Below are 19,309 nucleotides of genomic sequence, written 5' to 3' on the forward strand. Positions count from 1 at the left end.
TATAGCTGCTTGAAGAAGGCAGGGTTTTTGTCCAAATTACCAGTAGATACCCTACCATAAATACCACATGAACAGTGTGGAGAAATAATGACCAAAAACTCAGTCAAAAAAAACCCACAAAATGAAAAACACTTCATTTATAGAATTGAGTGGAAATTGTATTAGAAAACTTAGTTTAGTTTAAAGCATATTTCCTGTTAATTGGGAGACTAAAGGCTGTCCTCACTAAGTCTACTAAAACAGATTTTTTCTTACTGTAGCATTATTGTGCTTTTCTCTGTAAATTAAGCTTCATTGGAAATAAATTAATCTAGGAGTAGAGAAGCATCCATATAATGTGCAGCTTTTATAGCAAGACCCAGTGATTACTGATTTGGATCCGTGTAAAATCTTGGGGATGATCTGTTTAAAACCTATGCTGCAGCAAGAAATAACACAGCATATAGCCAAGTTCTTCTCTGACTGTGAATAATAATTATTCACAAAAATATTTGTGAATATTCCTAGAATCATAGAATCAACCAGATTGGAAGAGATCTCCAAGATCTTAGCACCCAGCCCAAACCAATCAACTGGACCATGGCACTAAGTGCCTCAGCCAGGCTTTTATTCAACACCTCAAGGGATGGTGACTCCACCACCTCCCTGGGCAGCCCATTCCAATGCCAATCACTCTCTCTGCCAACAACTTCCTCCTAACATCCAGCCTAGACCTCCCCTGGCACAACTTGAGACTGTGTTGTCTTGTTCCGTTGCTGGTTGCCTGGCAGAAGAGACCACCCCCACCTGGCTACAAGCTCCCCTGAGGTAGTTGTGGACAGCAATGAGGTCCCCTCTGAGCCTCCCCTTCTCTGGGCTAAACAACCTCGTAGAGTTTGTGTTCCAGGCCCCTCACCAGCTTTGTTGCCCTTCTCTGGACATGTTCCAGCACCTCAACATCTCTCTTGAATTAAGGAGCCCAGAACTGGACACAGGACTCAAGGTGTGGCCTGACCAGTGTTGAGTGACAGGGGAAGAATAACCTCCTTTGTCCTACTGGCCACACTGTTCCTGATACAGGCCAGGATGCCATTGGCTCTCCTGGCCACCTGGGCACACTGCTGCCTCATCTTCAGCTACTATCTACCAGTACCCCCAGGTCCCTTTCTTCCTGGCTGCTCTCCAGCCACTCTGTCCCCAGCCTGTAGTGCTACTTGGGGTTGTTGTGGCCAAAGTGTAGAACCCTGCGCTTGGCCTTGTTAAATCTCATCCCACTGGCCTCTGCCCGCCCATCCAGCCTGTCAGGGTCCCTCTTCAGGGCTCTCCTAACCTCAGCAGACTGACAGCTGCTCCTAGCTTTATTTCATCTGCAAACTTACTGATGCTGGGCTCAATCCCCTGGTCCAGGTCATCAATAAAGGTATTGACCAGGACTGTTCATCAAGGGTTACTGTAAGCTTTAGAGAATTAAGAAAAGTTGAGATGCTTGCTCAGCTTTCTTACCCGTGTTTGCCATAAGCACAATAAGATAGTATTGTAGTAGTATTGACCATCCATTGTACATGTGAGCTGTTTAATCTCAATAGTCAAAGATTTCAAGGCCTCACTCTCTGCTTTTTCCAAAACACATCTGTTGCAGATACAGCAGGAGATTTTATTTATCTCCTGAGACTCTTTGCAGACTTTCAGAATGAGCCTGTTACTTCAAATGCATTGACCCTTTGACTAATGAGTTATGATTTTTCCGGTGCTTAAATGCTAATCCAAACTGGAAAAAAAAAACAGTTGGCTGCTGGAGCTGTGGACTGTTGCTTTCAAGTATTTAATTTCACTTTACTGTACCTGTGAGACTATGGTTGTGGAAGCTATCTGGAATGTGAATCACCTCAATTGTCTTTTGGGGTTCAAAAAAGCCTCCCTAAAGTGTTTTATCATTTTGCTTATGTAGTTCTGTGCATTTCTAATGTTTTTCTTTTCCTCCTTCCTTCTTAAAAAAACTTTTAATGGCAAGCAGTGTAACAAAGTGTACTCTTTAATAGCTGGAAATGATACTGATTTATCTGTAGTATAGCATGCTCTACTAAATAAGTTTATTTTTAGATGCAAATACTCAATTGCCCAGGGAGGCAGAGGAGTCACAATCCCTGGAGGTGTTCAAGCAAAGCCTGGCTGAGGCACTTAGTGCCATGGTCTAGTTGATTGGTCAGGGCTGGGTGCTAGGCTGGACTAGATGATCCTGGAGGTCTCTTCCAACCTGGTTGATTCAATTCTATTCAATTCAAACGTTACTTCTTTTTTTACCACTCTTGCCTGCAAGTAGCAAAAGAATTAAAGTTGTTTCTTTGTTAGCTACAGGATGAGGAACGCAGACGGCAGCAACAACTGGAAGAAATGCGCAAACGAGAAGCAGAAGACAGGGCCAGGCAGGAAGAAGAACGGCGGCAGCAAGAGGAGGAGCGGACCAGAAGAGAGGCTGAAGAAAAGGTTGTGATCTTCTTTGGAATTCTTAAAGGCATCTCTTTAGCCTGGCCAATAAAGCTCAGTGTTGGATCTGCATGGATTAAACACACAAATCCTAGTGATAAGGGTCATAGCCCAAAACTTTGCTTCCATATAAACTAAAAATTCGCTAAACAGTCCATTTACGGTAGCCAGGGTTGGCTGGTATTGCAGAAAGAGTACTGTAGGCTTACTAGCTGAAGGTTTTCAGCAGTGGTAGGGACTTACCTTTCAGAACTTTTTGTGATAGGGCAAAAATCAATTACATCCTGGTTTTCTTCAAATGCAAACATAGAATCGTAGAATCAGTCAGGGTTGGAAGGGACCATAAGCATCGTCTAGTTCCAACTCCCCTGCCATGGACAGGGACACCCTACCCTAGAGCAGGCTGCCCACAGCTTCATCCAGCCTGGCCTTAAACACCTGCAGACATGGGGTCTCAACCACCTCCCTGGGCAACGCAGTCCAGGCTCTCACCACTCTGATGCTCAACAACTTCCTCCTCACATCCAGTCTGAACCTACCCACCTCCAGCTTTGCTCAATTCTCGTTAGTCCTGTCACTCCCTGATAGCCTAAAAAGTCCCTCCCCAGTTTTTTACTAGGCCCCCTTCAAACAAGACTTACCTACCTTCTTAGTTATGTTTGAGTTAGTAATGTTGAGTTTTGTTGTGCCCCAGAGATAGCATTTAAATATTTCTTTGCAATAAATGTCACGTACAGATACAGGGAGAGAGAGGTGAAGTGGAGAGAAATACTCCATGTTGTCTTTTGTGTTTGGACTGTGGGAGGAAAGAGAATTGGTTTCTAGAATGGAAGTGAATGACTTAAGCATATGAGTCACTGTGCAATCAGATTCAAAATGTTAATTCAGAATATAATATGTTAATTTGAGAAGCTTTATTGTTCGAAACTAGAAGACAATGTACCTCATTTGACTCCTGGCATTGTTTAAGACCCTCTTCTTCCTAGGGAAAGAGTAGTTACTTTTGTTCAGATTAGAGAATTACCTGCTAGTAACACTGACTGCAGAATGAAGAAGCTTTTATGTTGGGAGCAATTTCATTTTTGGAAGATTGAGGAATTGTTTTTTTCTAATCCCCACCTTTTGTTGGTTTATTTGATCGATTGCTTTTAAGCATTGGGTTAGACCCTCATAAGCAATATAGTTTGAGTAGAAGAATGCTAAGATGGGGATGATGATAGGTGAGGAGTGAGGAAGGTGTTTCTGGACTGAGGGAAGTATTTTAAAGTATACTGTAGGAACCATAATTTGTTGGTTTGCTTGTTCTTAAAAAGATAACTAAAAAAATCCAGCCAAGTTTCTAGTAATGATGTAGCCAAATTACATTTGGATCACAACACATTTGAAAGGGCTTTCAGTGACAGATTTTGAGTGAGCTGCTTCTACATCTGCCAACTCAGAACTCAGTACCATCTGACCACAGCAGTAGTTTTAGAGAGTAGTGCAAGGAGATGAGTTTCATGTCTTTGTTGCAGATGAACAAAATGCAGTTGATTTGTTTTTAAGGGTAACTGACTCCCAGAGTTGAGCAGATAATGCATAAATATGGATAAATAATGGATAAAATGGAGTTTCATTTTTTAACACATGAACTGAAAAGAGAAAATGCCACCTATTCCCAGCAGAACTCATACTGTGCTTAGACAGAAAGAGGTTTCGTAGCATAAGGTTTTCAAATACATGTTTCCACTTCTTATCAAAACCAATGACTGAATAGACCCTCGTATTAATTAACAGTGTGGCTTAGATAAGATGAGGAAAATTAAATGCTGTTTACTTTAAAACCGGTAAAAATCTTTTAAACTGGAGAAGTGTACAGAATCTATTTCATGAGCCCTTTAAATGCTCAGTAGCCTCAGATAAATATCATTTGCATAGGATTGTGGGTTTTGCTTGGTTTATTTCTTTAAAAAAGCAATTATTTAATTACATGTCAGAAAAATGTGCTTGCAATTTGATTTTTTTCCTGGTATTTCTACCAAAAGCTTTGTTAGAAGTCGTCTGTTGATTGATTCCAAACCTCTATTGATGAATTTACGTTGTATAAGCATGCAACAAAATTGCAAAGTTCCTATTTTAAGATGGTAGTGAATTTTAGGTATTTTCCTCTCCCACAGATTCTTTACAGATTTAGTAAATCTACCACTCAATAGCTGTAGTTAGATTTTGAGCAATAAATGCTGGAATTGCCCTTCTTCACAGAGACAGTTGCTTTAGTTACCACAGACGGTGATAAATCTGGAAGTGAAAGCAACTCCAGGTTTTTCTCATGGTAGTAAATGTTCTTTGGGTAGATGCCTTGCTTGTTGCCAGAAAAGGAGACCAAAAAAAGAGGTTGTAACTCAGTGATGGAAGACTTAAATCTCTCTTAGATGGAAATGTCTGTCTTTCTGACCACTGTGTTTCTGTTTCCTCTGGACTTACAGAGGCGACAGGAAGAGGAGTATTACAGTCGGTTAGAGGCTGAAAGGCGCAGGCAGCATGATGAAGCAGAACGAAGATTACTGGAACCTGACGAGCCTGGTCTGTACAGACCTCCACTTCCACGGGAATATGAACTCCCATCCCCAACCCCTTCATCTAACGCTCCTCCTCCCCCACCTCAGCGAAACACCTCTTACCTCAAAACACAGGTCCTCTCCCCTGACACGATTTATACTGCCAAGTTTGTTGCATACAATGATGATGATGAGGAGGAGGAGGATTCCAATCTAGCAGGTCAGGATAAGTACTCCAGCACAAGGAAATCTTATGGTGACTTTCCTCCTGCCACCCTTAAGCCACAGCAGCCCTCCCGCCAGCCTCGCCCAGTTTCAGATGGCCTCTTTCTTTCCAACTCATTCCAGTCATCTCAAGTCAATGCCAACAGTACTGCTGTCAAAAAAAGCCAGCCCTTGCCCCCACCAAACAAACCGAGTTTCATCCATGCCAGCAAATCTAAAGGTAGACACCATGAAATCAATCATCTCTACAGAACTATTCTCATGTTTTCAACTCTGGTGCTGTAGATTGAATCACTTACTTTGTGATTTACTTCATTCCCACTTAATCACTATTTTCACTATGATGATCTATCTTAAATCCTGATATTAATACGAATCCTTCCATTTTTGATTGTTTTGATCTCTCAAATTTCCTTGTTCCTTACACAAACTCTTCAGAAGAAAAATTATTTCTTTCAAACAATCTGAAATTATTTTAACTGTTACTCAATCTATTCAAAGTACTGTTGGTTTTGGCTTTCACTCTGTATCTTTCAGTGATTTATTTTGTATGACTGACCACTGGTTACTCAGGGCATCTGGAAGTGCACCTCTCTTGAACACAGGAAACCTTTTCTGATGGGTTCAAGGACAGAGCTTATCTTCTGCTTTCATTATCGGTACCAGGGTTCCCTCTTTTAATAGTGTGCAAATGGCTTTAAAGATTACCTTTGTTAGATGTGTTTCTTAAATATAGAAGTCCCAAGGGACATACAGGACATGCAGTTAGTTTCATAGATTAGGCTGGTTTATACATTAGTTTTCCTCCAAAGAGAGACCAAAATCTAAATTTTGTCTTGGCACTTTTTGCCTTACTCCTCTCCTTCCCTTTTTAAGCCCTTGTATTTCTTTGTCTTCTTATCTTGTTTCTTTTACGGCTCCAAGTGGCTAACCATAATGGAGTTTAAGTAGAGCTTTAGCTGCTAGCAACTTGAGCATCTATTTTATGTGCAGAGGACTAGTTTAGCTATACTCGTCAACTGAAAGCTAGTTCAGTCCAAAGTTCCATACTATTTTTTTTAACTGCTATCTATATAGATCTTATAGTAATAGATGTGCAGTTTAGTAATGAAATATTTTTGTGTTTAGATAGCAGTGTCTGCCAGGGCCCTTCCTGCATTTGCTTTATCCTTCAATATTCTTTGGAAGGGAAAGATGGACATGACATTCCCCTAGTTCATTCTGTTTACTTATGCTGGAATCACAGAATCATAGAATCAACCAGGTTGGAGGAGACCTCCAAGATCTTCCAGTCCAACCTAGCACCCAGCCCTAGCCAGTCAACTAGACCATGGCACAAAGTGCCTCATCCAGAAGTGAGCAAATGACAGCCAACTCAAGCTGATTAATCATCCTTCTGAAACTCAAGGGGTAGCAATGGAAACTGTTTATGCTGCCTTCTAGTCGAATGGATAACTTGTGTACTGGATTCATGTATCAGTGACAAACATGGAAGCCTACAATATGGCATATCCCTGATCGTGTTTCTGGCCACCTAAGATATTATGGAAATTCTACAATCTCTTTAATCAGTCATGTGATGTGCCTTGGTCATACAGAAGATACAAGCCTTAGGACAGGTTTTATCTTCTAATCCAGCTGCAGTAGTATATGAAGCTGATACAGGATATGTATGAAGTTGATACAGGATATGTATGAGGCCATACAGATTGATGATACTCTGAGCTTCCTGTCTGCATCCTTCTCAGTTAAGACTCAAGTCATCATTTTCCAGCAAGGCATCCTTTCCTTTGCAGGGAGAATTAGCTTCTGCTCCTGTTGGATGCTTCCAGTGCCAATGAGAAGCTCTGCAAAGTATTGTGTAATCTTCATGTTGCTGAAGGGACACTAGTACAGCTCAGTTATAGTTGATATCCAAACAATAGAGTTGATCCTTAGTGATTTCATTGTTTTGGATCAGTACAGCACCCACGCTGTATAAAAAATATCCACACTGATACTTGTTTAAGGGCAAAAAGTCATCTCTTTATTGACCCTGGTGTTGTCTCTGATATTTCATGATGTGAGAGTACCTTTGTGTCCTGCATGCCCATCTGTTGCTCCTGTCTGGTGCTGTATTCCAAATCTTAAAGGAAGATAAAGGAAAGGCTTAGCTTTTCAGTGTGGTGGTGTCATACTGGAGTATAAGTAAACACACTAAACACTAGCTGCTGTGTGCTACCATTACAGTGCAAATCATTCCATTGTGCCTACCTATCATGCATGTGAGCCCACTCATAAGCCCACAGCCAGTGAACCCAACTAATGGGTTTGTCTTTAGCTTTTGAGCATACAGAAAAAGTTACTTAAAAGACAGGAAGAATGTGGAATATAAAAACTCTGACTGTATTGCCAGCTTGCTTTCAATAATACTCTCAAAGGGCAGGCTTCTGACATGAAACTTTTGTACTGTGTCTCTCTACTGCATTTTTGTTTGTTTCAAAGGACTTTCTTTTTCTAGAAATTCTCATTTGGAACTAACTAAAGTATAAAATGTGCCTTCCATCACAACACAGAGGCTTCCAAAGGCCCTTGCCTTCCTTACTTGTCACTTTGAAGGCCGTATATAATGAATTAAATAACTACAGAACCATCGGTCACTACTTGTCACCACCACTCTTCCTCCCTCCCATCATCCACAGCTAAGAATGCTATTTCATACATAATTGCATTTCCCAATCCTGCTTTCTGTTAATGGAAAAATGAATCAGAGGAAAGTGAAATGTCCAGTGATGGTTTTTGTGTGTGCGTGTTTGTTATTCCTGGAAAACAACCAGAAGGACAATCTGCAAAGATTTGGTTAGGGTTTGGGTAACAAGTGAAGAGTATTGTAGTAAGATGCTTCGCCTTTAATAGCCTAATTCATAAACCACACAACTAATTCTGGATACTCTTATTTCATAATTTTTAAAATAGCCATGAGAACAGGTTAACTTCACCTGATTGCTCAAGCTTCTATGAAGACTGCCTGCGTAACGTACAAAGCCGTTTGCACAACATGCAGAATTCACTGTGCAGTTTACCATCTCCCATCTTGCTGACTCTCTTACATTTCTGTCCTTTACAGCTTTTTTCTGTTCTGAATGTTAACTCTAGTAAACCATGCTTCTGCAAATTTTGCTCTCATACCTTCTTCCACTGAGTCTCTTAAGAGCATTGGATCTGTTTATGCAAGAAAAGCAACACTCAAATCCAAACTGCTATGCTAAAGCAAGTGGAAGTGTGAACCACAGCACGTGGAGCCAAACTTTGCAAAATAGGGATAGTATTACTTACATTGATGTGTAAGACTCATGTCTGGAAGGATAAATGTCTTCATATGCCTGGCATATCTAGTGTGATTTGGTCTGCATCAAATTTGTGATGGAAAAAATGTAGCCTACAACACGCTAGCTAAGTTTGCTTGTGTGTTCCAGCCCTATGCATCTCTTGTATTGAATAGTTACAAGACATTACATGTACCAGTGGAAGAAGCAAACATTTCCTTTTATACCAAAGAAGGTTCACAAGACATAACACGTACAATATTGAGACCAGAACTGTCTGAAGACAAATCTGAGTATTGTGTTGACACTTCTTTTACTCTTTCTTTGACAGTTACGAAGAGAATATGGTCTTAAACACAAATTACTACACTTTTTTGATTGGAAAGAAAAGGTTTTGTCTTGTGGCCTTTAGAAAGAATTAATATAATGTGTAAACATGTGTGTTATGTCAACTCAAACTAAAGGTGCAGTGCTGCAAGATACTTGATTAAAATTTAAAGTTTAATTTAAAGGAAAGGGACGTTTTCTGCATGATGCAGTTTACTTAACCATGCTAAACAGAGACAAAAATTCTTACTCTGCCAAATTGCAAAGATGGAATATACTCAGCTTACTTTTAGCATCATAAAGAGAGCAGCTGTGGCTAACTTGTTTCCTCTAGAGCTTATTACAGGATAATGAAGTGTGTTGCTCTTTCCATCAATCTCCTTGAACAGCATCTAATGTCTGCCTTAGAGTAAACCACAATAAAATAAAGGCCGTGATTTGATCTGTGCTGGATTATCTAAGCAAAATATGTTACGACTCAAAAAGGGATTAAAAAATTACAGCTGTTTTGATGGAGGGTGGAATTTAGTAGTACTGACCCTAAAATATTCTAAAGGTCAGATGGCCCTCTAAATTTTAATTTCTGACTCCAGTTTGAGGTTCTTGAAAGAAGCACTGCACCTTTTTGAAGAAACGCAGTCTAAAACGTCTCTGTGTTATAACTGCAGTTTTTCAATTTACTTTTACCTAAGGAATAAATTCGTACACTGGATCTACAGGAGCAGCTGTTGGGGCCCATGAAGTTTATCGGGATCCAAGAGACAAAAGATCTAAAAGGTGATGTGCAGAAGTCTGTTAACTTTTATACTCCTGACTCGGCTAACTTCTGCAGCATTTTCTTTTGTTGTTGTGCCTCCGTGAGCTATTCAAAAGTTCTGCGGTTGGCTCTGGCATATCTTGGGTTACTGTAAAATACAACTAAGTTCTCCATGAGTCTTTAGGTGATCTGAAGTACTTCTTCACAGCAGCAAATTTCAGTTTAGTTAATCTTTTTGTGGAGCACACAGAACAGAGACAGCTTGGAGCTAAAAGTGAAACCTGTTCTGATCAAGAAATTGAAATACGTATTAAAGCTTTATTGTATGAGAGTTAATCACATATGTAAAGTATTACTGCAACTGAGAATGATTTTCAATCTTTATTGCAGTGATCAGAAAAGAATAATATAAAGACTGGGTTGCTACAAGGGTAAGAGATAAGTGCAAGTAATGATTGCACTTGGGAAGCTTTGCCAGTATAGAATGAAATGTAGAGGTGTTGCAGCCGCTGCAGCTATCTCAGTACCAGTAGCTTTTTTACCAAGACAATAAGAGCTTTGTTTTCCACTGTCTTTCCTAGACACTGCCACCACAAAAAGGCTTGCCAGTTTAGCTGTAACAGCAATGCTATGCTAATGCAGACAGAGCCTTAGTTTTACACTCGTGCTTCACTTCGAAAACTGGCCAGTAGTTTCATTCACATTAATGTGGCAGAGGTGATCATTAGTCATTAATTTGTCTAAGCAATGCCTAGCTTTAATTCTGACGCTGAGCTATGTGTGGAGAACAAAACCTTGCAGAACGCTGTACGGAGAACCTTTAGTTGTACCCAGAAAAGCTATTCATCAATGCATGTCTCTAAGAATTACTATATGTAAGGATATTGTTAAGAATTTATAATGACAGACCTTTATTCTTTTTTCCTTTACCTTTGCAGTCAGGATGCAGATTTACCTGGAGCACCAGAAAACTTGACGTTCAGAGAACGCCAACGGCTTTTTTCACAGGGTCAGGATGTATCTAATAAAGTAAAAGCTTCTAGGAAATTAATGGAACTGGAAAATGAGCTGAACACAAAATAAGTTTAAAGCACCTTATCAGACGTAACGGAAGATCTCTAAATTGAGGGATTGAGATGGGGGGGGCACTACTAATGAACAGAAAATGAGTGTTTTCTGAAAGGAGTGACTGATTCCTCTATATCTGAGACTGTTAATTAAGATTTAGAGATGTTGCAATAGCGAGAGAGCTGATTACTTTGCAGGAGCTTGTGGTTTATACAAGGAAAGCACTGTAAAATTTTAAAGATATGAATCACGTGAAGGTAACTTTTTCCTTTCTGTTTTGGGGGTTAAGTTCTTGTGCACCAGACCAAGTAGCACTTGTCAAAGATAAGTTCTGTTTCCTGGTGTTTCACAGACACAGTTGTTTGGGTTTTTTTTTTAGCTGCTGAGCAGAGAGAGTGAGAATAGCTTGAACTGCCTAAACTAAACTGCACTAGAAATTAGTATTTTAGGTTGTTTGATAAGCCGCCGATAACTGGGCCACCTTAAGTAAGACTTTATATGCAAGTTTGACATACTGTGTGGTGTTCATAGAATGATCAGCATATCAATACAGATCTTACCATTTCCTTACTACTGGAATAACACATTCTGTAGGTAGAACCTTGGAATAAAAACATTTCTAGTCCTCTGTATTTGTTGGATCTAAAACAGCTGCCTAAGAAATTATCTGTAGTTATGGAAAAGTCTGTACGTTGATGCATCCCCACTATGTGTGCTTCAGACTTTCAAGAATGTGAAGATAAAACCTTTGGATAATTGTTTTATTCAAAATTACAGAAGCAATAGACAGCAGGCTGCACTAATGGCCCTTCATCAGCTAGGACCAAAACGTTAGTAACATATTAAAGGTGAGGAGTAATGATTCCAGTTCCAAGCTGAGAAGAGCAGATATGAATGTTTTCTGAGAGTAGATTAGAAGTTATTAGGCATGTAACAGTAATGATAAGTCTGCTATTATCAGTTCAACAATATCTTTTTTTGTTCATTTGGTTGTTTTTTTTCTATGGCAAAGTGAACTGGCAGATACAAAGACTGAAGTGTGAAGCATCAAATACAATACTGCTGGCTGAGAGTGGGAATGTTAGTACAGTTGTTAACAGAGCTGGTATGCTGGCAGCAAACCATCTCTGCTCACGCTGAGCAAGCAGTGCTGGAGAGCTCATCTTTAGTCTAGCTGGCTTTACTGATATCCTGTTACTGTTGTACTGAAAATCTTTTTGGCAGTTCAAGCTATTTTTTTCACACTATAATAGCCTTATTTAATTTTAAATCGTTAATTCTTTCCTCCCACGGTTTCTTCAGCTATGCATATGTGGCTGATGATGTTGGGAATAAGGACCTCATCAAAGTTTGTTTGTTTTTTTTTTCATTGTGTGATGTTAAGACAATATATATTGTGATTCCAAACAAATTTTCTATTTGACAAAGCTCTTTACTGGCTTTAAATGATTTTTTTTTTCCTCCCTGTATCATATTGTTCTCTTATAAATATATATTTAGGGAATTGTGCACACTTCCAAATACAAAGGGGTAGACTTTCACTGCCTTAGGAAAGAAATCACTTTTAATAAGAGTTGTATGATAAATAAATGCAAGTTACTGAAAATTGGAGTGTAAATATTTTTTATGTATTTCAGGTTTCTTATTTGAAAGTGTGCTTTTACCGTTTCACCTGTTAAATATGAAGTAGAAGATTAAACTGGTTCAAAGTGTTAATGAAGGATCTGCATGCTTGCTATGTCTGTTAATCAGGAAAAGCAAGCCTCTCCCAATTTATCTTGAGAACACTAGCAGCCTTACAGTGAGAAATTTTTCTTAAGGGAAAAATGCTGTGGCTGAATTTACTGTTGCTGCTAGAATCTGAAAAAGGCTTAGCAAAAAAAAGTACCTATAACCTTCAGTTGGGTGGATTTGGCCGCTATTGGGCATTCGGGTCAAGTGTGAATATGTGTAAAAGTGCTTTTCATATTTGTCTGTGCATTATTATGAAAAACATCAAAACTGCTGTAGTTTCCCATTTCTACTGTATTTCACTTGCAACCTATTTTTAATAAAGTTTGTATTGTATTTAACTTTGCATTACATCTTTTTCTTTATGATGTTCAAATGAACTGTTCGGCATTCCTAACAGCAGTATCATAAGTCAAAACATCTTTTGCTAAGGTGTGTGATGGTTTGGGTGTCACCTGCCCCCCACACACTTTGGAAAATCACCCAGACTAGACTCGGTGGCTCTGGAAATCGAATGAAGCTTATATTTACAGCTTAGCACAATATACAAGCAGATATTTACAATATATACAGGAATAGACAGAAATAGACAAGTTAAAAAGTAATACAGAAACACAGAAGCCCTCCCAGAAACCAGAGTCTCCAGGAGGGGCTCTCAACCACCCTTCCACCCCTCCACCTTACCTGTCTTGCCTTATGTTTAAGGTAGTTTAGAGGGTCAGCCAGGGGGGTTAGTATGCAGAGGGATTAGTCACACAGACAGCAGGTTAGGTTAGAGTTCAGCCCAAGAGTGACAGAGAGCGACTCTATTATCTATATTTATGTTCTTGTTCTTATTCATCTCAGCAAGCCTATGAGTGCAGTAGACATCACCATTGTTTCCTTTTCACAGCCTGTAATCTAATTCTTCTCACCAAAACATTCTAGCTGGGCTCAAGCTAGCACAATGTGTTTTGCCTTACCTGTCCTTTGAAAATACAAAGTCAACATGTGTCATAAATGATTACGAAGAGCATAATAACGTTCTGCCTGTATCAGATGTCTTCTGATGTCTTCTACCTGAACTTGTGCAAAGCGTTTGACACTGTCACCTGCAGCATCCTGGTCTTGGATTTGGTGGATGGACTCAGTGTGGAAATTTCCTGTGGTGACATAAGTGTATTATTACTTGCTCTAGGAAGACATTTTCAGGCACAGCTGTTGGTTAGAACTTAACCCTCGTATTTGTTTCCAGTTTACTTTTGAAAGTCCAACATTTTCACTTACTTTTGAAAAACTTGGTATGTGAACTTTGAGCACCAGATCTGGAAGATCTTGAAGAGTGTGATGGAAAAGAAGAAATGACATGGTATGCAGGACCAAATTCACACTACACCAGTCAGTATGAGTGGAACAGGAGATCAATTTCTCTTGAAGTTGGCCATATAGTACCACCTCATTCTGGTTTCCTAATACCAAGGTGCAAGGATTCCAGGCCTCTCTATGTCTTAGGATACATACCTCCTACTTTGCTACATCCTAACATTCTTCTGCTCTTTTTTGGTTCCTTCTTAAATTCTTAGCTTTCTATATTTACAGAGGTTGACTGTGGCTTTCAAAAGTGAATGATTTAGTGATTTCTCTGTTTTAAACTCTGATACTCCTTGTGTGGTCTTGATCTGTTGTAACAGTGTGCTTTGTTTTATAGGCACAATTAAAGATGTTCCAAGATAGTCACAAAAACAGCTGGCATCCTTCACCTCCAATCTGCTGAAAAATAGAGCATTTTACTCCACTAGACAAGCAAATATAGATGACAACCAAACCTCAACACTTGCCATTTTGGTGCATAAGCAGTTGGCTAGGTCACACTCAAGAGAGTGATGATCAATGGCTTGATGTCGAAGTGGAGAGTGTGACAAGTGGAAAGCCTCAGGATTTGATATGGGGACCAGTGCTGTCAGTTACCTGCACACACACCCTCAGCAAGTTTGCCAGTGACACCAAGCTGTGTGATGTAGTCAACGCACTGTAGAGGGAAGTGATGCCATCCAGAGACAGGCTTGAGAGGTGAGCCAATGACAACTTCATCCCAAACACAAATACAGGCTAGGTGGAGAGCAGTCCTGAGGAGCAGGGCTTGAGTGCGATGGTTGAAGTCCAGCATGTGTTGGCAGTGTGTGCTTGCAGCCCAGGAAGCCAACCAAAGCCTGGGCTGCATCAAAAGAAGTGTGGCCAGCATGTTAAGCTGAGTTTCAGAATTGGAAGGAAGTTCCCAAAAGACAAACTGCTGCTCCTGCGGTGAGCTGCAGGTCATACTGTGGTTTTGTTTTTAATACAAATGGGATAATACAAATATTTTTAACACAAATACTATCTAACTTGCAGGTATGTGTAAGGAGTAAGAATAGTCTGAGGATGCTCAGATTTAGGTTACTAGTTCACAGATAGCATGAGCTTCTAAATGACAGTTTCTTACACTAATAGTGTGTAAAACCCAGAGTATAAGGGAGAGATCAACTTCAGAATTGGTGGTTCTGAGGTAATGCTGAATTATGTTGGAACACAACATTGTTCTGATGTGATTGCTGCTGCAGGATGAGCATAAAATCACAGCTTGGGGTCAAGAATAGTGAGGCACACACACCAAGCTACTAAAATATTCTCAGATGGCTGATGTCCATAAAATCCTATCTGCCTTACTTAATGCTGACAGCTTTTAACATCCACAGTATTAGAGTACTGTGCTAGTTTGAGGCTAACTGGAATATTTTAATGAGAGAAATTAGATTATAAGATGTAAAAAGGAAACAATGGTGATGTCTACTTCGCTCATAGGCTTGCTGAGATGTATAAGAACAAGAACACAAAACACAGATAACATAATTGCTGTGTGTCTCTGGGTGCCTGCACTTTTCTCCTTGGCCTGCTGTCTGTGCAACTAACCCTTCTGCTTTCTAACCCTCCTTGCCGACCCTCCAAACTCGCCTTGAATGTAAGGCAAACTCTGGGATAAGGTAAAGGTGTGGAAAGGAGGTGGAAAGGTGGTCGAGAGCCTCTCCTAGGGGCTCTGGTTTTTGGGAGGGCTGTTGTGTTTCTGTATGACCTTAAACTTGTATTATTTCTGTTTATAGCTGAATATGTTGTAAATATCTGCTTGTATATTGTGCTAAATTGTAAAGCTTCATTCCTTAATTTCCAGCTGGCTGAGTCTAGTCTGGGTGATTTAGGATACCAGGTAGTGACAGGACTAGGGGTAATGGAGCAAAGCTGGAGGTGGGTAGGTTCAGACTGGATGTGAGGAGGAAGTTGTTCAGCACGAGAGTGGTGAGAGCCTGGACTGGGTTGCTCAGGGGGGTGGTTGAGGCCCCATCCCTGGAGGTGTTTAAGGCCAGGCTGGATGAGACTGTGTGCAGTCTGCTCTAGGGTTAGGGTATCCCTGCCTATGGCAGGGGGTTGGAACTGGATGATCCTTCTGGTCCCTTCCAACCCTGACTGATTCTGTGATTTCATAAGAGTGGGGGGGTGGGTAACACCCAAACCGTCACAAGTACTTTGGAACTTTTTTCCCCTAGATCTCTCAGTTTTTACTTTTCCAACAATGCAAAACCAGTTGCACAGATGAACTGCTGAGGGACCTCCAGTGAGTTGGTTGATTTATTTTTTTTAAAAGGAGACTACAGTTTGTAGGTGATGCAGGAAGAAGTTGCAGCATCACAGGCGGCAGCTGATGGAGTGGCAAAGAGATGCTTGTTTTGGGCTGTGAGAGATGTGCTGTGTCTGGGTTCCTCCGTGAAGAATTGTTAGCCCTTCTGTACCAGACATGACAAGATTTTGTGCTGTATGCTTTTGCATTTTCTACTGCCTATATGAGAGCACGTTTGCCTCATTCAGTAGACAGTAACTTGAGACTGTTGTTTTGCAGAACTGGATGGCTCTGTAATTACAGTGTTGGCTTGAGTTAAAAAAAGACAACAAACCAAAACCGAAGCCTGTAATGCAGTTACAGTGTTGTTTCCCACTTCCAAGAAGCTGGCATGTTTGTATCTGGGATACTTTCACATTTAATAGCCAAGTAGTGTTGTGACTACTTTCTAGATAATGTCAATCATTGCAATGCAGTGCAGCACTAAAGCAGTATTACTAACGTGTGTGGTGCTGGCATTGGAAACCTCAGTGTGAGACCCACAGGCATAGCCTGAATGAATAGCTCCTGTCTTGAGCAGCTTTTATGGATGCCCACATTGGCTGGACCTGCTTTATCCTTCTCCCAATACTTATCTTTCACACTGCTCTTGTTCACTAAAATACTAAATAGTTGAAGTTGGAAGGGACCTCTGGATATCATCTAGCTGAAGGTCAAAGCAAGGTCAGCTTCTGCTGGTTACCCAGGGCTGTTGGCTAGTTGAATTTTCAGTATGTCTGAGGATGGAGACTCCACAGCCCCTCTGGGCAGTGTTTTGACTACCTCCACACTAAAAATTATTAAAATCTTTAATACTTTTTAAAATTAAAAAGTATTTAATGTGTGTTAGTTTGTGCCAGCTGCCTCTCGTCCTAGCTCTGGTTTTATTCTCCCCCATCAAACACCTATTGAGCAGATAACCGCTCTGACACCTTTCCTCCAGCTCCCTCTGTGCAACAGATGTGCCTCTCTCTTAATCTTCTTTGCGTCCTCCGCAGCCTTAGCCCACGGCTCACGTTACCAACTGCTCAGGGGAGGAACACAGTAGCCCATCAACGACTCTAGGCTCTGTCCTCCTCCAGCCCTTTGCTGTGGCTGTTTCACCTGAACGAGAGACTTGTGCCACTCATCCCAGGAACTGGTGCTCTGAGTAAAAGCCCTTCAGTAGCCTTACACCAGCCCTGGGAACTCCCACGCTTCCCTTCTCTCTCTCCTCTCCTCCCGCTAATCCTTAGCCTCGATCTCAGGTCACTTATCCAAAGTGACGCTACAGATGGAGAGACAGCTCCTGCCCCTAATTATAGTACGCTTGTTAAGCACTCTGCTCAATGCCAGGCGAGGCGGGGGAGCGCTGCCCCCACCTCTCCTCCGTCGCCGGCAGCCCCGAGGGACAGCGCTCCGGGCCCCCTCCCAGCCTAACGCTCGGAGGCGCCGGTTCGGCCACGGTGGGAAGGGCAGCAGGCGGCGCCTGTCGGCGCGGCAGCCGGTCAGGCACCCCAGCTAGCGGCACGGTGCCGAGAGGGCATCTCTAAAGCCCCGGGGCGCTGCCGGCGCCGAGCGACGCCCGGACCTGCCTCCGCGCGGGAGCAGGGAGGACAATGCGGCCGCGGAGCAGGCTCGACCTGGGTTCCGTGTGGGCCCAGCGCCTCCGGCAGCTGGAGCAGCGTTTGCGAGTGAGCCCCGCGACGCGGCGGCGGAAGGGGAGACGAGGGGCGGGCTGCGGGGCGGGGGGGAGAGAACTGGTCCGCCCCGGCCTTCGCGGCGACAGCGGGGCCCGGGACCATGGGCAGTGTCTCGGCTCGTCCCGCCTCTGCTGCCGCTTTCGTGCCTCCTCACGTCAAAAGGACGTTTGTGGGTTTAAACTTTGAGCGAGAATTGCAAATACAGCCCCCCGTAGGTAGATGTAAAGGCGAGATCGCTTCACCTGGGGTCGCGTTAGAAATGGGGCTCCAGAGGCGCCCTCAGCCCTTCCCGCCCCGCTTCACGGCGGGACGGGCGCGCAGCGCTGTGCGCCCGGAATGGCTCTGCTGGGGCACCGGCGAGGGTGTTTGCGTTAATAAATAACGCGTGCATTTATAGATAAACGAGCCAGAGCTTCTGTAACGACGTCAGGAGATGATCTTATAAAGCAAAACCACGTTCACACAAGGAAAGGGGCAGAAAAACATAGGTAATCATAGGAGGTTTATGTGCTGTAGACAAATACCGTGCTAAGGAGATGTGGGGTATCATAGAATCAACCAGGCTGGAAGAGACCTCCGAGATCATCCAGTCCAACCTAGCACCCAGCCCTATCCAGTCAACTAGACCATGGCACTAAGTGCCTCAGCCAGGCTTTTCTTGAACACCTCCAGGGACGGCGACTCCACCACCTCCCTGGGCAGCCCATTCCAATGCCAATCACTCTCTCTGACAACAACTTCCTCCTCACATCCAGCCTAGACCTTGCCCGGCACAACTAGAGGCTGTGTCCCCTTGTTCTGTTGCTGGTTGCTTGGCAGAAGAGACCAACCCCCACCTGGCTACAGCCTCCCTTCAGGTAGTTGTAGAGAGCAACGAGGTCAGCCCTGAGCCTCCTCTTCTCCAGGCTGCACACCCCCAGCTCCCTCAGTCTCTCAAGGGTTGGTAGTCCTTTTATTTTGGAGGACAGAGGAACAAATATAATTAAACTATGATAATCAACTTTATTCAGACTCATTTATTTAATTTTAACTTTTGTGATTTGGGGTTGGCTTGCTTTCTTAGACTAAAGAAGAAAGAATAGTTGTCCTGGAAACTGAAAATGCTGCTCTTCATCTAAAACTTGCGGAGGTAACTCCTGATATATATATTACTGTTGTAATTTTTTATGGGGAAAAAACACACAAACAAAAAAACCCACAAAAACAAAAAGCTCACCAAAACCCCAGATAAAAGCAAAAGCCCCCTCAAACAACAAAAAAACAAAAACCAAACCCACCAACCCCCCCCCCCCCCCCCCCAACCAAACAACCAAACACTCAAACCACAACACTAACACTGAAATCTGCCTTCCTATTTTCACATTTTGCACTTTTTACTTGCCAGGGAAATCTGTGAAGGGATTAAGGCTCAGCACTTTGGGTTTTTGTTTGTTTGTTTGCTTTAATGTGGAGGGGTTTTATTTGTTCCTTTGAGGGTTTTAATCTTAAATGGTAGCAGTGGAATAGATTAAGTGATTAAAAGTTGGCTGACATGTAAAGAATTGACATCG

The 19,309-nt window shown here is 42.0% G+C and overlaps 2 protein-coding genes across 23 annotated transcripts in view; both read left to right on the forward strand.

Annotated features, from left to right (window-relative positions):
• AFDN (afadin, adherens junction formation factor) overlaps positions 1-12,754 on the forward strand; it is a 129,455-nt gene extending 116,701 nt beyond the window's left edge. For 13 of the 22 annotated variants that reach the window (XM_064158423.1, XM_064158425.1, XM_064158428.1 and 10 more), the window contains 4 exons: positions 2,329-2,463; positions 4,929-5,220; positions 9,550-9,634; positions 10,553-12,754. In XM_064158423.1, the coding sequence (XP_064014493.1) occupies positions 2,329-2,463; positions 4,929-5,220; positions 9,550-9,634; positions 10,553-10,697 (657 nt within the window). In that variant the 3' untranslated portion in view covers positions 10,698-12,754. Of the gene's footprint in view, positions 1-2,328; positions 2,464-4,928; positions 5,446-9,549; positions 9,635-10,552 lie in introns of those variants that run through there. The other 9 variants (XM_064158439.1, XM_064158440.1, XM_064158441.1 and 6 more) reach the window with 4 other exon arrangements.
• A 4,921-nt stretch (positions 12,755-17,675) lies between these two features.
• KIF25 (kinesin family member 25) overlaps positions 17,676-19,309 on the forward strand; it is a 37,912-nt gene continuing 36,278 nt past the window's right edge. The window contains exons 1-2 of the mRNA XM_064158210.1: positions 17,676-17,750; positions 18,823-18,888. Of these exons, the coding sequence (XP_064014280.1) occupies positions 17,676-17,750; positions 18,823-18,888 (141 nt within the window). The remainder of the gene's footprint in view (positions 17,751-18,822; positions 18,889-19,309) is intronic.

The sequence above is a fragment of the Pogoniulus pusillus genome, chromosome 18 (assembly GCF_015220805.1).
Source record: "Pogoniulus pusillus isolate bPogPus1 chromosome 18, bPogPus1.pri, whole genome shotgun sequence".
NCBI lineage: Eukaryota > Metazoa > Chordata > Aves > Piciformes > Lybiidae > Pogoniulus > Pogoniulus pusillus.